Source organism: Dreissena polymorpha, chromosome 5 (genome assembly GCF_020536995.1).
Source record: "Dreissena polymorpha isolate Duluth1 chromosome 5, UMN_Dpol_1.0, whole genome shotgun sequence".
Taxonomy (NCBI): Eukaryota; Metazoa; Mollusca; class Bivalvia; order Myida; family Dreissenidae; genus Dreissena; species Dreissena polymorpha.
The window spans coordinates 73,149,629-73,164,443 of NC_068359.1; the positions used below are offsets into that span (position 1 = coordinate 73,149,629).

Here is a 14,815-nt window from a genome sequence, read left to right on the forward strand (position 1 = left end):
CACATTATATTTCATACTGTATACAATTTATTTGACGCGTAAAGTACTAGATTAACTGTCTTTGTTTTGTTGTTTTTTCCAGAAAATGAGCAACATAGGGTTTCCCAGCACAGCAAAGTTATCAGAGATGTATGCTAATTTGTCTAGTGACCCGAAATTTGTCTTCAATAATTCAGTGAGTTAAATATATTGACCTCTGTCTAAAAATAATTCGTATACAAATTATTCCTATTAAGTTATTATGTTATTATTTTAAAATAATATATGGAACATATTACACTAAACTATGTAAATGTTTTGATTTAAAATATTATCGCATCATGCCTCCGTGTTAACGAAATACCATTTTTAGCTCATCTATTTTTTTAAACAAAATGAGCTATTGTCATCACCGTGGCGTCGGCGTTGGCGTCGGCGTCCGGTTAAGTTTTGCGTTTAGGTCCACTTTCTCATAAAGTATTAATGCTATTGCATTGAAACTTGGTACACGTACTTACTATCATGAGGGGGCTGGACAGGCAAAGTTAGATAACTCCGGCGTGCATTTTGACAGAATTATGTGCCCTTTTTATGCTTAGAAAATTGAAAATTTAGGCTAAGTTTTGTGTTTAGGTCCATTTTATTCCTTAAGTATCAAAGCTATTGCTTTCATACTTGCAACACTTACTAACTATCATAAGGGGACTGTACAGACAAAGTTATGTAACTCTGATTGGCATTTTGACAGAATTATGTGCCCTTTTTATACTTAGAAATTTGAAAATTTGGTTCAGTTTTGTGTTCAGGTCCACTTTATTCCTAAAGTATCAAAGCTATTGCTTTCATACTTGCAACACTTACTTACTATCATAAGGGAACTGTGCAGGCAAAGTTATGTAACTCTGACTGACATTTGGACGGAATTATGGGCCCTAAATACTTAGAAAATTCTGGTTGTCATTTTTACGGAATTATGGCCCTCTTTTGACTTAGTAACTTTGAATATATGGTCAAATTTTGTGTTAAGATCCACTTTACTTCTAAAGTATCAAATTTCTTGCTTTGAAACTTCAAATACTTTCATGCTATCATGAGGGTACTGTACCTGGCAAGTTGAATTTTACCTTGACCTTTGAATGACCTTGACTCTCAAGCTCAAATTATTAAATTTTGCTAAAATTGCCATAACTTCTTTATTTATGATTAGATTTGATTGATTCTTTGACAAAACAACTCTTACCTAACAAACCACAATAGACTCCATCCAAACCATCCCCGACGCCCCCCCCCCCCCCACCGAATCCCCCCCCCCTAAAAAAAATGTGTTTTCTTTTCTTAAAGATCATCTAATAAATGACCACCACACCCTAACACTATACCCCCCCCCCCAACCCCCCCCCCCCCCCCCCCACCACCCCCCCAAAAAAAAACAAACTTTTTTTTATTTTTGTTATACATGGTTAAAAAGCACAAATATTTTTTTGTGTTATTTTATTTTGGAAATACCGTCCAACCATCCCACCCAAGAATCCCCATTTTTTTTTGCATTTTTGGAAGATAATGTAATAAATGACCACACCCCCACACTATACACCCTCCTCAACTCCACCCCTCCCTCCATTGTGATTGAAATTGAGATAGGTCCCTTCACCTTTAAAAAGAAAAATAGATAAGCGGTCTGCTGCCGCAAGGCGGTGCTCTTGTTTTAATTTGTGTGTGTTGTTGAATAATGTAAACATGCTAAGTATAGAAATTTTCTTTGTTTTTTCCCCAATTTCTTTCGATGATATAGTACTGTTTTCAGCTGTTTACTTTCGTAATGAGGACAACATTTAAAAAATGCGGACATTATGAATCCCAAGTTAGCGTCGACCACTGATTCGTTTCTTTGTTTGGTACGATAACCGTAACCACTCACACAGGCTCGTTGTTTAGATTGTTAAGCTGAATAAACGTATCTATCCATCACGACTCTACTTCATTCATACGACCATGCACACGGCTAACCGATCAAATTTAATCGTGTTTGAAATACGTATACTTGCATTTGTAGGCAGATGTCTTAGCGAATTTCAACAAAATTATCTTCGAACGAATTAAGCCTTTGATGCCGAAATACTTCCGTCATCTTCCAGACTTACCGCTAGAGTAAGAATCTTTTATCATTTTTTATTATTCATGCTATTTTATCAATATCGTAATAATAACACGAGAATAAGTAACTAGTTCATATTATGTCCATTTCATATTAATATACAATAACAAGTTACTACGTGTATTCAAAATGCACAAAGTATTCCTTATTTAAAATATTATTTCATGAAAGACCTCACATGTTGAATTGATATATATCATGTTATAATTTGTCGGCATATTAATAAAACAACGCAATATCATGACACAAAGTGTTATACTGAACAAACATTAATTTGAAATAAATGTTTTGCTCGGCAAAATGTCTAGTTTGCTTATAAGGGTTTTTTCTATATTAAACGACATTACACATATCCATATTGTGCAGGGTTCGAGGCTATCCAACTGACGGAGCAGGCGGAGAATACAAGGCAGGATCTGCAGACGGGTCAAAACCGGGCATTTTCTATGTTAACCTCTTCAGACCCGAGGACAAGTTAGTTACTTTCATATATTCACTTTAACGAAATAATTCTAGACGACAATATACTCAACACAAGCGTAATGTGGGTGATTTCAAGTTATATTACAGTGAAATTGAACATTTTAAAGCAAGTTTACAATATTACTCAGGAAAGGTAACATATGCAACAAATATCTTATAAATATTAAATTGTGAACATTGCAATATTGTAAAACATTGACTTGTATTAAACATCGGTTCGTTTCTTTCACAGCCCCTCATATGCGGCGGTTTCGTTTTCACTTCACGAAGCCCTGCCTGGCCATCACAATCAGGTAAGTTTTTACGCATGCGGCTGCGATCAATATATTCATTCCCGCACTTGGCAATAGCACCAAGGGCTTAGTAACAAAAGTGACCAAAAATCCCCCTTCACCACTTTGTCAAAGAAACAGCGGCCATGCCCATGCCTAAGTTCAAGGGCACAAAGCTCAGGAACTAGGGAATATATCGATCTCTGTGCGTTAAACATGTGTCTTGCACATATACACTTTGAAGTGACATATTTCTAGATTAAGGACACACTCTTGATAAATGTAGAAGAACCTTGCATCACAAACTTAAAAACAAAACGGAAGCATAAATAGCTTGCTGACTTTTTAATTTAACGCAAAGATACATGTTACTTTTTCTACCTATACCAAAGTTCTGAATGTAAATAATGTGTTCTGTTCGAAACCAGGAAGAAATAAACTCATTAAAGTGTGTCATGATAATAATTTAAAGTTGTGTAATGATTCATTGGCGGATACGTTCATTTCTCTCTGATCTGCTTCCTTATGAAAACTAAATTCGAACTTAAGAACTGAATACCGACATTAGTAAACACATAGAAAGTGACCAATACAATTTCTCAATAAATAAAACATCACACGTGGCAGTTATTTAGTTGTTATTGTGGATTTTACAAACATAAGTTTGTTACCAATGTGAGATTGGAATTTGTTTGTCAATACACGTTCTATACAGATGCGCTGCTGAAATGTGAATCATTAGGTAATTATACTTGATACATGTGCTAGTCAATGTTTATCTGTAAGTAAGCATTCAGGAGTGATATGCTGTAGTGGGTTTACCAGTTGTAAATCAGAAGGTAACAATATATTATTATGCTGCAAATTCAATACTGTTTTATGCTAGCATTATCCAGTTGTTGTGGCACCTTATTGATGAGATGTGTGACAGTCACGGCTTGAATCTTGATTGTGCATGGTTATAAACTACTCTTATCAAATATGATGCTTATAAGGTGCTCTTATTGATTATACTCGTTACTGCTGTTGTGTAATTGATTATGTGTGTACTTTCAGAAAGTAAATGTAAAAAAAAACTACACAAATATTTAAGTTGTTAAATAATAAATTCAATGTATCACACTTTAATTCAATCGCTTAATAAATGTGGATGAAGCCCGCTTCATACACGTTTAACATTGTTTGCGTACGGACCGACAGACCAACGAAACCAACCAACAAACCGACCTACAGACAGAATGACTCCTATGTACCCACAGTCAAACTTAGTTCACGGGTAAATAAATATTCACGTTTAAGATCGCTTTTTCCCAAACAAGGTGCATTTATGCTTTTACGAAGCGATATAAGAAACATATCTCAAGGTATAAATAAACATTGAGTTCATTCAAAAGTTTTTACACTATTTAATTAAATATATAAGCACCATTTTTGCAAACAAGAGGAACATCGAACATGATCTGATATTCATTAATAAAAAGGCGCATAGACATAATAATAGCCGATATGTTTTTGTTGTAGGTTATACCGTTTTCTCGTTCAATTGACCGTCATTTAGATATAGGCTCTCGGGATCTAAAGTGAATTGTATATTATGAGTTTGATGCTTCTCTATGTGTGCGTGTATAAGTCCCGTATACGCTCTTCATTATCATACGATACGGACTGACAGCCTCATTCCTGTTTTTATTGTTCAGGAAAGTTATGGCCTTTTGGCCGACATACCGCCATACATGAGAAGCTACGAGTGGCTCTCCTTCAATGCCCCATACTTCTTCCCGTTCTTCAACGCGTATATTGAGGTCAGTAAATATGTGTGCTTAAAGATTCAGTATTCTTGTACAGATTGATTATCTTCCGTAAAACTATTACAGTATGTTAACGTAACGTTCAGTAAAAATTAGGTGTTTGCAAAAATCTACATTTTATAGATGTACATAATTATGATGTAAAAAGTACCAAATACACATTGCAAAAAAACACCAATTGTGTGATTGCCAATCAAAGATATTCATGAATAATGTATGATAAGTATATGCAGCTATTTTGTTGTTTTCATTACATATCAAAATTGTGTCATGGTATCTAAAAATTAGAACAGGATAAGTTCCTCCAACAGTACACGAATTGATTTCTTCTAAACAGTATAAAAGAATGATTTTCGTGAATTGCAGAACAGCATATGAATGTTTTTATGATAATCATCTTATTTGATTTTTGTCATAATGTTGTTTTTGCAGGGTTGGGGTCTATATTCGGAGTTTCTTGGAGAAGAAATGGGCATCTATCAAAACGATTACGAAATGTCAGTAACAAACTAAGTAACTTACCATATGATGATTATAGCTATTTTTAAATCATTAAGGTACACGGTTAAATCTAATAGGGTAATTTTCACATAAATTCATCCGATTATTCCATAAAGAAAATGAAAACAATAGCATGGTATAATCTTCTACATTGTTCTTAAACCTAGCGGTATAGAGAAACATTTCATAGGATCGTTCCCACATTATGACATGAGAATATCCCATAGGAAACTAGAACAAAGAAACTCACAAGTTAGTTACGCATATAAGGCATACAGGTTTATTGTGCAGATGTATTCCCTTATATGCATACTTTATATCCACTAAAATCATTTAAACGAGAATGTTTACTTTCGTTTGCAAATTGTTCTAAGATGAACATGCACGAATGCTTTCAGGCTTGGCCGTTATAGCGACGAGATGTTCCGAGCCGTAAGATTAGTAGTAGATACAGGCATCCACGAATACAAGTGAGTGACTCTCTTTATGAGCATTTATTGATGAGCACTGCAGTTTGGCGGTTGCTTTTTTATCATGTAATATTTAAAAAATGATGTGTTTTTGCTCCGTGTATGATTGATCTGTATTGGATTGCTAATTGATCATCAGAATGAACTTCTATTCATGGACAATTCGTTTAAACGAAGGATGATATCTTTATAAGTAAGAAGATTACATGCCGTTCCTGGATTTACTTGTGTATTGTTCTGTGAAAATTGGACAAAATGCATGTGCGTAAAGTGTCGTCCCAGATTAGCCTGTGCAATCCGCACAGGTTAATCAGGGACGACACTTTCCGCTTTTATAGTATTTTTCGTTAAAAGGAAGTCCCCCCTTACCGAAAATCAGTAGTGTAGGCGGAATGTGTCGTCCCTGATTAGCCTGTGCGGACTGCACAGGCTAATCTGGGATGACACTTTACGCACATGCATTATGCCCAGTTTTCTCAGAACACGACACAATTTATTTGCAAAGTATGCAGTGTAACTTATTGTAAGAGGATTGACCATCAGATTAATACGATTCTCCGCTAAACCGCGTACATACGGATCTACGTGACCATTTAAGAAATAGAAAACCTCACATAGGGCCCTACGGCAGAATAGTGACCAGCCAGGAAGCCCCAAATAGTATATGGACCGAAGCCGAATGCTGAGGTCCATATACTATTTGGGGCTGCCTGGCTGGTCACTATTCTGCCATTGGGCCTGAAGTGGGGTTTTCTATTTCTTATATTATACCGAACATTTTTGTGCAGATAAATGTCAATATAAAAAAATAATAACACTATATAATTGCCTTTAATATTTATCAGTTACTATTACGGGCAAAAGCCCGCGAAGCGGGCGTTGACCGTTCATACATATGGGAATTTAGACATAAAATTACATAAGAATACCACATATGGATACGTCTCAAAAAAATTTGCCACGCGACATATATTTTCGCGATGCTATTTTTGAACTTGAACAAATCAAAAACACTTTGACATATGCTAAATCACATGTAAATACATACCTCAGAAAAAGTTATATCAATGACATCATAATTGTGTAGCGAATCGCACTAAATATTCTCGCATTATTTGTTTTTCTTCGCAACCGTTCCAGAATTAGGTCATTACTCAATTATCTCCCCTGAATGCTCTTCTTCAGTGGGTATAAGCCGAAGACTGGTTCACTACATATAGTAACAGTCTTCACCGAACACAATTTAGGGGAACATAACCCGTCTTTAATATATTGCCGAATCTCCGATTTCTGTCGAATTTATTTGCTTTGATCTTTTCGATATCTTATTGTTATTATTATCCTGACAAATCACAAACGCTTGTTAAAAAATTATTTGTTTTAAACACTATAGTTGGCATCTCTATTCTTCAAGTATTCTCGCGGTATTTCAATAACGACACCCTACTGTTTATGTATCAGAATTTGTGACGCATTTTCCATTCGTTCTCAGAAAGAAGTTTTACGTTAGATCATGAGCAATATTCTGGTAAGTTGTCGTTGTTACCCACCAGAAACACATTTATTCACAAATTTTTAAGATTTTCAGATCTAACTTTTTAGTCTTTTAGCTTTAATTTTTAAAGTATTTTCACCTCGTCTGCTCGCACTTTACCGATATCCCAAAAGGTTACATATCACTATAAATAGTTTAGGCCTAAAACCACAAAATCCGATACCGTTGGAATTTTCGTACCACAATCTTACGTAAAAAATCTTCCAGATTCGAAATCAACAAAAAACAAGACATTTATAAATTGTCTGCATTATTGATCAAATTTTAAGATATTTGTTGGTTTTCCGTTTTTAGAAGCTGTTCTGCCAAGGCAAGAGCTGGGCATTATACAAGCCATTATATCCAGCAAAACTGAGTCTGACAGTTTTGGTTTACAGAAATCTACAAAGGAGGGATTCCCGAACTATCAAAATTTCCAAGCTATACACACAGTTATTATCTGTGGTGATCTTTATTGGTTCTGTTTGTTTACTTGGATGGAACATGTGTGAACTTTTATAGAACTTTGAAAAGTCTATATATGTCTATCTATAAACAAAAATCAGCAATGGTATAATAAGATCAGATGTGCAAACAATGTCAAAGGGTTGTTAAATTAACAATTTGAAGGCAATTATGCTGAAAAAATATGAAAAGTTTCTGCCGATTATTGTCAAACTAGTAATACAAAACTTACCACAAGTATGTAAAAGCACTAAGTACCAGTGATCATTTTGAGTAAGATAGTGTAATTCTAAACAGTAGCAAATAGCTTGTTTAGTAAATGCATAATGCAATTAATATGATTTCTGTTCTATTGTGTAATTAATAAATTGGTTGTTACTTGCTAATCCATTATAAATATTTTATGGCTAGTGCAAAACCAGCAATGTTAATTTTGTAAAAGGTAATACAATAACACCACTTAGTAATTTCATATACGTAAATATTCTTGAAATGTAGGTTGATGAGTTTTACTTATTTTGTAACTATTATTTTATGTGCAAATAAATGATGTGAAGTGTTTTGTATATCCACACAAAACCACATATCTGTTTATATATGTACTGTATTATGTGTTATTTGAATGTTTAAATAAAAAAATATGGATGATATAACATGATGCATTCTAATATTTGCATTCAAATTGTAACTGTAGAGCTAAGTGTATGCAGTTTAGACTGTGATTTTAGAATTGCTACAAAATGTCTAGTTTTTTAGTGGCGACACAATTTAAACTATTCAACAATAGTTTGCGAAAGAAAATTAGAAACCTGCAAGATACCTGTATTTATTAAATATTTTAATTGCGAAACAAGTATGTTGTTATGCTGTTACACATAATTATACATTGATAATAAATAAGAAGACAATTAGTGGTGTTAACGTTTCCCAACAGTAGAAATCATTCTTCTGATGAAGTCAGTGGTATACAGACGAAAGCTCCAGGTATGGCTTTCAATACGTAGTGTGTGTTATTTGGCAGTCTAAAACTTATTGGATTAAAAAAAATCCTGTCAAATTTGTCAATCAAAATTGATTTGACACATCACATGTACTGTATGCTATATGCAACTGCTTTAGCAAGCTGTCAAGTTGAATTGAGACATTTGATGAAACAAACTGGTTCCTGGGTAGGACCAGTACTTAGTGTCTATATGACGTACCATGACGTCGAAAGTCTACAAGACCTACTAGGTAGAACGAGAAATATACTTCGACGTACAGTTTCCACCGACCCTTGAATGTTAGCCAATCAGAAGACACCTTACATCTGTTGCTTTTAGAGATATTTGACATTGAACATAAGTATTATTATTTATACCAAATTATGCGACTATCGACCGCTTACTCATAGATATTGTGCGTATTTATTAAACATTATTATTATTATAATTTATACCAAATTATGCGACTATCGACCGCTAACTCATAGATATTGTGCGTATTTATTGACCTGGCGTGGCGGAATGAACCTCTGACTTATGCAAGTTATGGTTATCACAAAATACGACCAACGGAGAGGTTATAATACATTATTTATCCCGTTAATGCTTGGTAACTGTTTGGTTACCGTTGGGAATTTCCTACACAGTAATGCACTGGACGGTCGTGATACTCCGCCCCGCATGATCAATAAATACTCACAATATGCTGAATAATTTTAATTTTAAAAAGGAAACAATTGAATCTTCTTCAAATTTGTATGTAATCTATTTCAATGCATTAAATACTTGAAACTTCTATGTGTTGTTTTTTTGCCATTCTGATATTTTTATTGATTTTGTCCTCAATTAAAAGAGATTTTAAACATTTATTATGAATAAATCTGAAGGAAAAGCGGCTCAAGAGACTAGTGTTTTGATTGGCTGTTCAAAAAATGTGTACGTCGAAGTACAAACATGTATGTCGAAGTACAAATTGTACTTTGACGTACAAATATATACTTCAAAGTGTATTTTATATTTATGTCGACGTACAATTATTGTACTTTGACGTACATTTCTCTTTTTAACTTGTAGGTCTTTTTGACTTTCAACCCAAATGGTACGCCATAGTATGTCTTTAGAGTTATCTAAAGAATGCTCCCACTTAAAAGATCAATACAGAGACCTCCCAGGGACTAAGCCAGTTGGCAGACACCCCATCCACTATACCACAGACACCGAACCAGCTATAAATTTATGTGGCTAGAAAACAAAAAAATATAAGATGCTAGATCTTTAAGCTTGGAACATGTAACTTGTTTTAAGATTGATTTTTTTTTGGATGCATTACTTAATTATTGCAACAGTTATAATATTTTGAACACAATCATGTCAATATATTTATTAAAAATACATAGTTATCAAAAAAACTTAAAAAGTTTTTGCCCGTAAATTAGGTAGCACCTATAATCATATTAATAATATGTACGGTAGTATTGTTGTGTGCGAGTTGTTTCCCTGCGAAAGTTGGACACGGAAAATTCGCTTCTTTATACAACATTCCTTTTATGTGTAAAGCATTTCACATATTGAGATACATTTTATATAGAGATAACTGCTTATATCAGATACAACATGTTGCAAAACATTTATCTCAAATATAGCATTTAATTTTTGTATTTTTAAGATGTGATTAATAATTTAAAAAAACACTCGTGACCTGCCAAACGAATAGTTACTATTAATAATATGTACGGTATTATTGCTGTGCGTCAGTTGTCTCCCTGCGAAAATTGGACACGGAAAATTCGCTTCTTTATACAAAATTCGTTTTTATTGTAACTAATTTTACATATTGAGATACATTTTATATAAAAAAATATCTGTTTATATTACAGACAACATGTTGCAAAACATTAATCCCAAATATAGCATTAAATTTGTGTATACTTTAAGATGTGATTAATAAAAAAACACACACTTGTGACCTGCCAAACGAATCGTGCGTTTACCCTACGTACATAATGCAAAACTCTGCGTTGTAAAACTTGCACAATGCTACAAATTACCATTTTAGCGGGCACTATTAGATGCGCGCGCATCTAGTCGGCGGGAATAGCGCCCGCTGACTAGATGCGCGCGCATCTTTACCGGTCACTATTAAAAATAACGGACCTGTGTACAATTTATGTGAGGTATAATATATAGTGTTAATCTTATTGGTACATTACTTTTCCTCAGCTGGACGAGGGAACGTGCTATCGAGTACATGCTGAATTATACGTATATGTCCCGGGATGGAGCTGCAAACGAGGTTGACCGGTACGCCACCTGGCCCGGTCAGGCCACCGGCTACAAGATCGGAGAAATCAAGTTCAAGGAGGTCAGGAAGAAGGCTTCCGACGCTTTAGGTAAATCAGCCAATCAAAGGGCTTCGGACATTCAGAGATTCACGAGGTTTTCATGTCAAACGCTTCGGCCAGAATAAGACAACTAACCTTGTTGAGTAATTTAGACTGTGCTGGTTAACAAACCAGATACATACCTTCTGACAGTCAATGTTAAAATTACATTCGATTTGCCATGCTCAGTATTTTCACAATTAGCTCTTGATTGAATTAAATAAGCTACCACACATGTAATTGGGCACATTAATTGTTGTTTGAGACCAACTACTGCAGTATATAAAATTCCAGTCAGTGAATGATTTGATGTTTCAGTGGTTTTGATAAACAATTATTTGTTGTTAAGAGAGTATTGTACGAAAGCAGTAAAATGAAACATCGGCTGTCGTCACACTCTATGTGTTTCTCTCCCATGTAGACTTACAGCTACAGATGTATGTACAATATATTGTCCATTTCAGGCAGCAAGTTCAATCTAGCTGATTTCCACTACGCAGTCCTGCGCTACGGTACGTTGCCTATGTCGGTGCTGGAATACGTGGTAGATCAATGGATTGCTGACCAAAGAGCCGGCGGTGTCCCAGGCGTACCGACGGGCGGTGCGCCAGTGTTGGCGTTTAACGCCTTCAGCCTTATATTGGTCACTGTATATGCACTTATTTAACACAGAACAATATATATATATATAAGTTGCACTCCATTGAGGGTCATGCTGTGGGGGTTTTTGTCCAATGAAATTGATTGTCAACAACTCGATAAAAGTTAACACTTCGTAAATTTGAAACGCGAAATTGCCTTGCATTCCGAGTATGAATGGAGAGGTTGGCAGTATCTTTCAGGAAAAGACAAAATGTTACATCATTTACATCAGACGAGTGTAACGTGATTATTATTAGTAGCAGCTCGGGAAGAATGTGCATCATTTAATCATGTGTTTCATATAACACCTGTACGTTTCCTTCTCAACATTTCTATTGTCGATTTTGCTTGACACCACTCTCCACATGGAGCAAATTCTTAATGCTTAACTCTTCATCTCTTCTTGTATCCATACATTGAAGCTTATGTGTTTATTTAACTCGTATGATTAGTGTTGAATATCAAAGCGAAATGGGCTCATCAGGGAATGTGGAATCTTTGGGGGAAAAACAATGGTGGTTATGTTCAAACAACGCTTACACATGCTCTGCATTAATTATAGGTACATTCAAATAATTTTAACGAATTTCCTGGACGAGTTTAATAAAATATGGTATGATATGACAACGAGTGTCAGATCTTTTTTATCACATGCTTTTAAATGAGTAAATTACTTCTCCTTATCTTAAAACCGTCTTCTGTTGTTGTCAGTTGAGAGAAGACAAAACATGTTTTATCGATTCATTGCTTTTGTAAGTAAGGGGGATGAAAATATCTGACTGTCATTCTGTTCATCCGTCCATCCTCTTGTTTGTTTGTATGGACACTATTATTTACTTAAGCAATACTGAATAGAGAAAATGAAATCTCATCAAGTAAAAAAATCAAGAATAAAATTTAAAAAGGAAAAAAAAATAACCCTCAACCACTAAGACCACTCGGTCATCTGTGCTCACACAATAACGGAAATATTTTTTTACTCTTTATAAGCAATCCTCGTAGTTTCACAAAATTTAACGACAACAACAGAACTCTCCAAATTATTCAATCGTTTCGCGTTGCAACGCTTTATAATTGTCAGGTTTTTAAATCGTCAAAATATGTATAAAATGGCTATTTCAGAGCATGGTAAATGTTCAGTATTACTGCTTCCTGACAAATATTATAACTAAAACGAATATTTGCGAATCTGAAACAACTTTTTTTTATTTTGTCAATTTACCAAAACGTTGAAAGGCCCCTTTAATAGAAAAGAAAGTTAATAAATCCCAGTGGCTCAATAGACTTGATATTACCAATCTGTTTTTAAACTGACTAAAAAAATGTTGATCCAATACATTGCATTTAGTGTATGCAAATATTATTGTGATTTATTTTCTTTACGGTTTTAATAAAACGTCTTAATGTTAATTGCTACAATTTGGAATTGGTGTGTTGTTACCACTTTCGATCGAAATAAACAACCTATTTTGAACCACCCAAGTATGTAATATTATGTTGTATGTTAGAGGATATTGGTCTATATGCAAGCAACACTTACGTAATGAGACTCGAGCTTAGAGTGTAGAAATAGAAATATGTTTGCAATTGAAAGGATAAATAAAACAAAACCCGGCATCAAAAGCTATGAGTTGATTACAGTTAGATTTGAATTAACTAATGTAATATTAAAATTAATCCAGTCAAAGACGTTGGGCTGTCACATGATTTATGTATTATTTTAAGAAGCTGAAGTCGAGGTATATTGTTTAAATGAGCCTTATTCTGAGAAAACTGGACTTCAAGTTACGGCGAAGAGTGTCATCCCAGATTAGCCCGTGTAGTCCGCACAGGCTTATCTGGGACGACACTTTCAGCTTAAACTTGATTTTCGGTAAGGAGGGACTAACTTGAAACTAAAAATACCATAAAAGCAGAAAGTGTTGGCTCTGATTAGCCTGTGCGAACTGCACAGGCTAATCTGGGAAGACACTTTACGCACATGCATTATGCCCAGTTTTCTCAGAACGCGGCTCAAATATATACCCATACGGGAGCATAAATGTATTTTGGAAAAACATTTGAATCGATAGCTGTTCAAAGTTATCCCAGGTGAAAGTAGAGCAAGGTTGTATATTCCACCAGAAACATTGAAATTCCCTTAAGTGCATATTGTAATTAATGGCATGGACATGCAAGGAACGTATACAAATATATAATTATAAAACAAACATACATTTATGTGACTACAACCACCTATAACCTCAAAACTCACACATTGTTGTTTGTCATATTTGTTATAAGAAAACAACGGAGATAAAAAAGAGAAGAAAATTGATATTTTTCATAGTCCGTATTTTCGTTCTGGAGTTAGTCGTTGAGCCGGTCTCATCTCGTTGTTTAAGTACCAGCTTTATGTAGAACCGTCGAAGTTTTCAGGCGCATCCCTACATTGGTTCGGTTTCGGTTTTTCTGTTACCAGTTTACAAAATAAACCAGCCAACAATGTCGAGTCGTAGATATAGTTCTGTTCGGTCTCGCAAAGGCAGAACTTTTTATTGCATGGGACTTCACCATCTTGATTTCCACAGCAGTCGTATTGTTTACACTTAACTACTTCCTTTCGAACACATGAGTTGGCTGAGGTACCACACTCTTCGCCGAATCCGACTATGAAATGAAAACAACATCAACATGTAGTTCTAACTTGTCGTTTTCGAAACTAATTATTTAAAGTATCGCAGTCTTCAAGCCAATAAATTTGACAATCAAAACTATCTATGCGCGTTTTATTGAATAAATATTACACACATCTTAAACACCCCAGGAAACCTGATACCTTGCGGGTCGTGTAATACCATAGGGGACAGTGCTGTGCATTTTGGCATGAACTAACATAGGGTAAGTAAATTGGAAAAATTAAATTTTTCAAAGTCTAATTTGAAACAACTGTGTATTAACATTGATAACAAAGGTATTGGTCTACATGTATACAAAATCTTGATAAATTTTCTTTAAAAAATGAGCAAAATGTGACTCCCTGAAATAAAAGATTGGGCAAAACGGGCCATGTTCAGTCATTTAGGAGAGAAAAAAACTTCTTTAATTAGCAAGCTACTACCATTATTAAAGGATTTATACAAACTTTCACATGTCTGCCATA

The 14,815-nt window shown here is 34.6% G+C and overlaps 1 protein-coding gene across 1 annotated transcript in view; it reads left to right on the forward strand.

The window, feature by feature from the left end:
* The window catches only part of LOC127831342 (uncharacterized), a 38,880-nt gene extending 25,402 nt beyond the window's left edge, over window positions 1-13,478 (forward strand). Inside the window, exons 9-17 of the mRNA XM_052356310.1 lie at window positions 83-175; window positions 2,033-2,127; window positions 2,501-2,608; window positions 2,850-2,910; window positions 4,587-4,691; window positions 5,130-5,194; window positions 5,597-5,668; window positions 10,871-11,040; window positions 11,496-13,478. Of these exons, the coding sequence (XP_052212270.1) occupies window positions 83-175; window positions 2,033-2,127; window positions 2,501-2,608; window positions 2,850-2,910; window positions 4,587-4,691; window positions 5,130-5,194; window positions 5,597-5,668; window positions 10,871-11,040; window positions 11,496-11,698 (972 nt within the window). The 3' untranslated portion in view covers window positions 11,699-13,478. The remainder of the gene's footprint in view (window positions 1-82; window positions 176-2,032; window positions 2,128-2,500; window positions 2,609-2,849; window positions 2,911-4,586; window positions 4,692-5,129; window positions 5,195-5,596; window positions 5,669-10,870; window positions 11,041-11,495) is intronic.
* The last annotated feature ends 1,337 nt before the right edge of the window (window positions 13,479-14,815 follow it).